At 45.7% G+C, this 8,726-nt stretch overlaps 1 protein-coding gene across 1 annotated transcript; it reads left to right on the plus strand.

Moving 5' to 3' along the window:
- Window positions 1-207: 207 nt before the first annotated feature.
- On the plus strand, window positions 208-6,000 carry LOC136533663 (uncharacterized). The gene is made up of 3 exons (XM_066526210.1): window positions 208-533; window positions 5,533-5,644; window positions 5,724-6,000. The coding sequence occupies exons 1-3, from the start codon at window positions 208-210 to the stop codon at window positions 5,799-5,801; spliced, it is 516 nt and encodes a 171-aa protein (XP_066382307.1). The 3' UTR covers window positions 5,802-6,000.
- The last annotated feature ends 2,726 nt before the right edge of the window (window positions 6,001-8,726 follow it).

Genomic DNA, 8,726 nt, shown 5'->3' on the forward strand with positions numbered 1-8,726 from the left:
GATACACTCTCCTTGTCAGGACATGTATTTGGAGAACAACAGGCAGGTGCTGCCGAAATTCATTCTTAGATAGGAGTAGATCATGAAAACTAATCTCATCTACGCATCTGCGGGTGGGATTAGGACCTATCCTCACCTATTAGATGGTAGGAACACCATGTAGATGCAATTGATGCTTATATTACTCGCTGATACATATGTTAGAGGATGGATGACCGTGAGTGGATGTACATGGGCCACAGAAGCAAGGTTGATTTCACCAAAGAATGGATGTGCAAAACGGATGAGTTCTTGGAGTCAGCTTTTGGCGAGGCTGGTGGCAAACCTATTAAAGCTTTGTGTCCCTGCAGCAAATGTGCAAACAGAAAAAGGCAAAAAAAGGTGAATGTGGGTAAACATCTAGTGAATAATGGGTTCACGCCGAACTATACCCGGTGGGTCCACCATGGTGAAGGCCATCGTATGAGAGAGGAGGTAGTGAGACCACGTCTGGAGGGTTTCGATGCTGATGCTGGGGTAGCGGACATGTTAGATGACTTTCACGAAGCACAGTATGTTGAAGGACGTAGGTTGGAGGAGATGGATGCAACAACAAAGGCATTCTACGACATGATGGAGTTAGCACAAAAACCCCTACACGATAGGACAACGGTTTCTCAACTAGATGTCATTGGACGTGTAATGGGGTTCAAGTCCCAGTTTAGCCTGGGTCGAGAAGCCTACGATGGTATGTTGGCCCTCATTGGCAGCCTGCTTCTTGAGGGCCACATTCTACCAAAGAGCATGTACGAGTCTCAAAAAGTGTTTCGTGCACTTAAAATGCCTTATGACCAGATAGATGCTTGTCTGAAGGGGTGTGTCCTATTTAGGAAAGATCACAAGGATGCAAAATACTATCCAAAGTGTGAATCCTCTAGGTACCTTGAGGTTGACTCTGGTGATGGCCAGAAGAGGCAGCTTTCTATCCCGTTGAAAGTCCTTCGGTACCTTCCATTCTTACCGAGGATGCAACGTCTATATATGACCGAGGAATCCGCGAAACAGATGAGATGGCACAAAGAGGGCAAACGATACAATCTAGACAAGATGGTACATCCCTCCGATGGTAAAGCATGGACCCACTTTGATCGTATTCATAATGACAAAGCTGAAGAGGCTCGTAATGTATGTGTTGCGCTGGCAACAGATGGGTTCAATCCTTATGGTCAGATGTATGCTCTGTACACTTGTTGGCCCATCTTCGTTATCCCCCTCAATCTCCCCCCCGGCGTCCTCCTTCAACAACAGAACATCTTTTTGTCATTGATAATTCCTGGACATCCGAGGAATAACATGGGTGTGTACATGGAGCCTCTTATTGATGATTTGATCCTTGCTTGGGAGGACAGGGTATGGACATACGATCGGGCTACAAAGAGAAACTTCAAAATGCGTGTTTGGTACCAGTACTCCATGCATGACTTCTTGGCATGTGGGATATTCAGCGCGTGGTGCGTTCATGGGAAGTTCCCATGCCTAGTATGCAAAGCAGCTCTGAGGTTCATTTGGTTGCAGAAGGGTGGCAAGTATTCATCATTCGACAAACATCGTCAATTCCTCCCTATGGACCATCCTTTTAGATAAGACATAAAGAACTTCACAAAAGGTGTCGTAGAGACAAATCCTCCACCACACATGATGACTGGTGCCGAGGTTCATGCTCAGATAGATGCTCTCGTGGCCAACAAAGGAGGTGGTTTTGTGGGATATGGTGAGCAACATATGTGGACACATAAGTCGGGCTTGACGAGGCTCCCCTATTTTAATGATCTTCTCTTGCCACATACCATTGATGTAATGCACACTGAAAAGAATATCGCCGAGGCACTTTGGGCTACACTCATGGACATTCCTGATAAGTCCAAAGACAACCCTAAGGCTAGAGTCGACCTGGCAGCATTATGTGATAGACCAAATCAACATATGTGTCCTCCTAGAGGCGGCAAGAAATGGATAAAGCCTAAGGCTGATTTTATCTTGAGCAGAGACCAAAGGAGAAAAGTACTTGAATGGATCTAGAGGTTAATGTTCCCTGATGGATATGCAGCGAATCTGAGGAGGGGAGTGAACTTATCTACTCTGCGAGTCCTGGGGATGAAGAGTCATGACTACCATATATGGATTGAGAGGCTTCTTCCAGCTATGGTTCGAGGCTTTGTCCCTGAGAATGTCTGGCTAGTGTTGGCAGAGTTGAGTTATTTCTTCCGCCAACTGTGTGCCAAGGAGTTATCTTGAACCGTGATTGATGACTTGGAGAGAGCGGCACCTTTGTTACTCTGTAGGTTGGAGAAGATCTTTGCCCCCGGCTTCTTCTTGCCGATGCAGCATTTGATTTTGCACCTCTCGAATGAGGCATGAATGACGGGGCCCATGTAGTTCCATTGGTGCTATCCAATTGAGAGATGTCTAAAGGTTCTTTGAAAAAAATATAGAAATAAAGCCAGAATTGAGGCTTCCATTGCAGAGGCATCCGTTCTGGAGGAGGTGTCAAACTTCACAACAACATACTACGCTGAAAACCTTCCTAGCATCCATAATCCTCCCCCTCGTTACAATGCTGGAGAAAATAAATCGAACCTCAGCCTTTTTCGAGGGCAACTCGGAAGCGCAAGTGCATCGACCACCAAAGTGTTGCAACCTAAAGAGTGGCGTAGTATCATGCTGTATGTGTTGATCAACCTTGACGAAGTCGAGCCATACTTGGGGTAAGTTCTCAACGAACTTGATTCATAACGTCATCACTCATTGGCCAACCCCTTTTTGTCTCGTTGCTACAGGGAATTTCGTCGTCAAACCTGGCATCGACAAAGGGAACCTACCCCTCTAGAATGGGATACCCTTCTTAGACAGGGTGCTGGAAATGGGAGCCCCGACTTCATTTCTTGGTTCAAAAAGAAGGTACCATCCAATTTATCTTGTACTTTCACATTCTAAGTTGCTTGTACATGTGAAATATAAAACGATCTATCTTGCTCGAGCTTGCAGGGCCAAACCGATGCGTCCATGACGGCCGAGTTGAGACAGGTTGCCAATGGCTTTGCTTATAAGGTGAAGTCATTTACCAGTTATGATGTGAATGGATATCGCTTTCGCACATCAAGCTACGAGCAGAGTCAGCCCAATCAAAAAACCACAAGTACTAGAGTTTTTACGGTCGGCCAAGATAGGGTCGAGTATTATGGAAGACTTGAAGAAATATACGAACTCAGCTTTCATGGTTGCAGGCCTCTTAATCCTGTTATATTCAAATGCCATTGGTTTGATCCTGCAGTAACGAGATGGACTTGGGCTAGTCTTGGGGTAGTTGAAATTCGACAAGATTCTATCTTACCAGGAGACGATGTCTATGTTGTGGCCCAACAGGCCACACAGGTTTATTATCTCCCATATGCATGCCAAGACAAAGAGAATCTTAATGGTTGGGGTATTGTGCACAAGGTATCGCCACACGGTAAACTACCTTTGCCAAACGATGAAGATTATACATTTAACCCAAACACATATGATGGAGAATTCTTCCAAGAAGAGGGGTTGGAAGGAAGGTTTGAGATAGACTTAACCGAAGCGGTTGGAATAGAAGTAGACAATGAATGGGTTGATGCAGGCAACGCTGGAGATGAGGTGCTAAATGAGAAGGACTTACAAATGCTTGACCGATTACAGTTAGGCCAAGATAATGTTGACAACATCCCCCCTTCGGATAGTGTCGAGTATTTCGACATGATTGATAGTGATGATGAGACTTATGATCCAGCTAATCCTGATCATGAAGATTATTTTTAATACATGTAATAATATGTTATTTTGTAATTTTAGTTTGTTCCTTTTGTCTTTATGTAATTATGTTATTTCTAATACAACATTGTTTTTTTGTTTTTGATTGCAGGTGATTGATCAAAGATGGCGGGCGGGCGTCAAAATAGGAGGGTCAACTCGATCTACCAAAGAACACGCCCGGTAGACACCACTGCAGATGAGGACCTATCGATGCCGTCGTAGAGGAGGAGGAGGAGCAGCACCGATCGCAAGAGGCGGTCGCAGGAGGAGCAGTTGCCGCTGCCGTAGGAGGAGGACGAGCGAGTGGAGGATGAGGAGGAGCGGGTGGAGGACAAGGAGGACGAGAGGGTGGAGGATGAGGAGGACGAGCGGGAGGAGGAGGAGGTCGAGGAGGAGGCAGCAGCGGGTTCGGCTTCCTCTGGTACGCCAAGTGTGTACTTACGAGGTCCCACGAGCCTCCCTACGCGGCCGATACCTTCTTATAGACGCCCGAAGATTGCACCCGATGGAGAAACGTAAGTAAATTAACATGTTTTCACTACTTCAAATGATATGTTCAAAAATCACACTAGAAGCTAACTATTATTCTTAATAACTTGTGCAGGGGCTGGACGGTTGTAGAGTCTACAGGATGTCACACACGCAAGGTCAGTGGCATCCTTGGCCTTCTGGTCAAGGAACACTTCCTGGCTTGGTCCAGTTCGCCGGGAGAGAGGAGCCGCCCTACACGTTTGCCCACTACACCAACGGCCCCGATGCTACAGATCTGCTTGGCAGGACATTCCCCAACAAGGCGGAGCGGGTGAAGGCTGAGCTGTGGGTAAGTCTTCCTCGCACTACATTGTTCAATACATCACATTCATTGGACATTTTTTGAAATAATGAATGAATACTTCGTGTGTATATGCAGGATTTCTTCAGACTTCAGGAAGGCTTTGAGGACACGGCGGATGTGGTGCTAACCAAAGCATGTAAAAGACTCATGAAGTAGCTGCATTACGAGGCACGCGTCCAGGCCATCATAACATACCATGGGTCCTACCTTGCAACGAAGGTCACAAAGAATGAAGCAAGAGATATGGCACTGACCAAGGAAGAGTTCATGAAGGTAAATGTATTCGAACATTAATAATGTAGTGCTGATAGCTTTAATTTAACTTCTTATATGTCATATACTTCATGGCTTGTAGGTGGTTCCGTGCTGGTGCTCTGGGGATCCTCGATGCTGGGAGATGACGGTGGACAAGTGGTTGGACCCCGAATGGATTGCCCAGCACAAAGCTTGTCGGGAGCGCTGTTTGCAGATGATAGGTGTATCACACCATCAAGGCAACCGCAGCCTCAACGGATACGCGCAAACTTGGGTACGAGAATCCATTTTTTTATTATAACGTTGTATGTTGCATGATTTCTAATCATCTTGCTGTTTTTCTCGCAGTCATCGTCGCATGGTGGGCAGCCGGTTACCCAGTTCATGGCATATGCCATGGCCCATAAGGGCAAGGCGAAATTCGATGTCTCCTATAACCCGGATGACCCTCCTTCGGCATACAGCAACGCGACCGTCCATAGCCGTCTCAGTCAGTATACTGAGATGGCAAGGGCGGTCCATGGGCCAGAGTACGATCCGAGCGCCCATGACTTTGACGGAGAGATCGTCATGAGGGTGGGAGGTGGCAAGAAGCATGGGCGGTATTGGATGGGCGATGGTGTCATCGACACATCCTCTACTCCCACCCTCTCCCAGATCCGAGCACGGAGCATGAGCGCAAGCCCGGCCATACGTCCACGGCCAACCACTGCTTCGCACCTTGTCAACGAACTCCAGGTAATTTCTGTTTTATTCGTTGCTTATTGATTTTTACATACCTTTGCCTTACTTTAACATTGGGGGTCAAATGTTGTAGGCCCAACTGCTAGAAGAAAGGAGGCTTCGCGAGGAGATGGAAGCGAGGGCGGTGGAAGAGCGGGAGGCCCAACGATAGAGGATAGAGGAGCTGGTGGGGTTCGTGTCCACTCTTGGCGCCGCTATGGGGCGGACCATGCCAGCTAGCCTAGTCTTGCCACTTCCTCAAGCAGCTACTCCTGTGAGTACCAATATATTACTTATTATGTTCCAACCTGACATAGGGCACACTAGAAAAAATATGCAATCTCAAACATACAATATGGTGTTGGTGGTGACGGCGGTTGTTGTTGTGGTGTGGTGGTGGCAGTTGTGGTGTTCGGGTGTTGGTGGTGTTGGTGGCGGTGTATTGATATGTATGTTCTTGACGGTCATCGTGCCGTTTGTTTTCTTGCAGGGTTTGGAAACCTCTCCGTGCAGGGGAGGTTCTGCCGAATTTTTTTATTGACGGTATCCTTTTCATTTTTTCAGCATCAATCGGGTGTGGCATCGAATCAAATTGGAGGGTCGCCGGCTTCACAGATTGGAGCGTCGCCGGCACCACAGCTTGAGCCGAATCAAGTGGAAGGGTCGCCGGCTTCACAGATTGGAGCGTCGCCGGCACCACAACTTAAGCCGAATCAAGTGGAAGGGTCGCCTGGAGCATCAAACCACGGGCCTCTTCACCCTTGACAATCGTCGTGATCAGCTTGTTGTGAACTTTGTTAAGAAATTTGGTTGTGCACTTATGAACTTGTGAACTTGTGGCACATGTGATATATGTGAACATGTGGTTCTTATTTATGATTCATGTGATATATTTGTGATGTTTGAATATGATTTATATTTGTATCGCAAATGGAATAATAAAAAAAAATTCAGCTTCTGGTTACTTTGCCTAGTGTCAGGGGTCTGACACTAGGCAAAGGGGCCACACGTGGCACACCTGGGAATAGGCTCTGACACTAGGCAAAGTAGGCAGTTTGCCTAGTGTCGGAGGCCTGACACTAGGCAAAGCTTGGCATATTTATCTAGTGTAGGCGGCCTGACACTAGGCAAAGCTTGACATATTTGCCTAGTGTTGGACGCCTGACACTAGGCAAACCTTGCATACTTTGCCGAGTGTCAGACCTCCGACACTAGGCAAAACGTCAGTTACGATTTTCACCGTCAGTGGAATACTTTTGCCGAGTGGTGTCCTTGACACTAGACAAATATTTTGCCGAGTGTCCGAGGTTTAACACTCGACAAAGTGCTCTTTGCCTAGTCCGCCTCTGCCGACCCTTGTTTGCCTAGTGTGACACTAGGCAAACTGTTTGCCTAGTGTTTCTGGGTCTTTTCCTAGTGCCTACGGCACTAGGCAAATCCCGCGATTCCAGTAGTGATGTGAGGCGTCAACACCGAGGGCGGATAGGATGTTCCACCATATTTGTCTGAGAAGTAGTAGCACGATTGGTCGATGGTCTTCGGCTTCTGGTCGCACAGAGAGCAGTGGTCCGGAGCGTCTAGCCGGTGCCATTGCCTCTTGTCCGCCGTCCAATGGTGACCGAGAAAAGATCGAGAAGCAAGATAACCGAGTGCTAAGAAGCATTACTAGCTAGCTATAGCTAGAATATACAATAAGGAACTGACGCAAAGTCAAGGGATAGAGAACATAAAATCAACCGGACCAACCTATGAGCAACAACGTGTCTGGAATAGCTAATCTATCGCCAATCGCGCCGCACGTACATTTCCGTGAAGGAAGCTCAACTTCTACTAAACTTGCCATCGCCGCATGCATGCCGCCGTGAGAGGAGGCATTGCAGCCACCTCTGCCGCACCTATGCACGGGTCGTACTCGACAGAGAGATCTTTTACACGATGGCGTGCTACATTGATGAATCGTAGGGGCCTAATTGGACCAAGCTAGACAATATATATACTAACTTATACATACGGCGCTCTTTACATATTGTGCTTTCCATGTAGATCATGTGAGCTTGTACTTTTTAGGCACGTTAGAAGTCACCAAATATAACCGCAGGATGTCATGAAAGCTAATTGCGCGTCTGATCGACAAATACATATATGCTTCATGAATGTTTAACTCTTCCCATCTTGGAGATGCTGAATAGTTGTCGTGTAATGTTTCTCTAGTACGTGCCTAGGCCTAGTATACGTACAGCTTGGTATTCATTTAAGTTTGGATTTTTTTAGCTCATATGAAACCACTATGAACCTAAAAACTTTGTGGGATGCAAGTGCTGTAACTAAGTCTAAGTTGTTATGAGATAGCATGGCAAGAGTTGTTAACATATTGTTCCAAATGAGTATGATTATCGGAGTTTCATCTTTGAAAAATGACGAAAACCTTCTTGGTGTTCCTCATTGGTGATAAATTCCTATCAAAGTCATATATGATCTTTAGCCTGTTCGTTTAGCTGTGGCTTGTCGTAAACGATCGTAAATTTTCAGCCGGAACAATATTTTTCTCTCACACAAACCAGCCAGCAGTACTTCTTCACGAACCAGTAACGATACAAACCAGCCAACCGAACAGGCTGCTCCCTCCATCCCAAATTATAAGTTATTCCAACTTTCTTAATTGGAGAGTCAAAGTATCTCAAGTTTGACCAAATTTATATAATAAAATGATGATATTTATGATATCAAATAAGTATCATTAGATTCTTCATTAATTATATTTTTATAGTATACCTATTTAATTTTATAAATATTTGCAATCCTCTATAGAATTTTGGTTAAACTTAAAATACTTTGACTCTCCAAAAAAGTTAGAATGACTTATAATTTGGAACGGAGGGAGTACACGATATAAGCTTTCTACGTAAGCTATTTGTTTTGTGTTCAGTTTTGTCAAGTCTTGTTGACGCTTCTTAAGAGACTTATTTTGCTCTAAGATCAAGATCACGTACACGTCACATATATGTGCTACTTCTATACTGGAAGTACGTAAAAACGTGTCTTTCATGCATTTCCACTAAATAAATGCTCTATATTCTAAAAGTGTGACCTCTCTCTC

The sequence above is a fragment of the Miscanthus floridulus genome, unplaced genomic scaffold (assembly GCF_019320115.1).
Source record: "Miscanthus floridulus cultivar M001 unplaced genomic scaffold, ASM1932011v1 os_1074_1_2, whole genome shotgun sequence".
Taxonomy (NCBI): Eukaryota; Viridiplantae; Streptophyta; class Magnoliopsida; order Poales; family Poaceae; genus Miscanthus; species Miscanthus floridulus.

Coding starts and splice junctions, on each gene's coding strand:
- LOC136533663 (XM_066526210.1), top strand. CDS start 208: ATGGATGACCGTGAGTGGATGTACATGGGCCACAGAAGCAAGGTTGAT. Junction 534..5,532: donor GGGGTAGCGGACATGTTAGA/TGACTTTCACGA, acceptor CGATGGTGTCAT/CGACACATCCTCTACTCCCA. Junction 5,645..5,723: donor ACCTTGTCAACGAACTCCAG/GTAATTTCTGTT, acceptor CAAATGTTGTAG/GCCCAACTGCTAGAAGAAAG.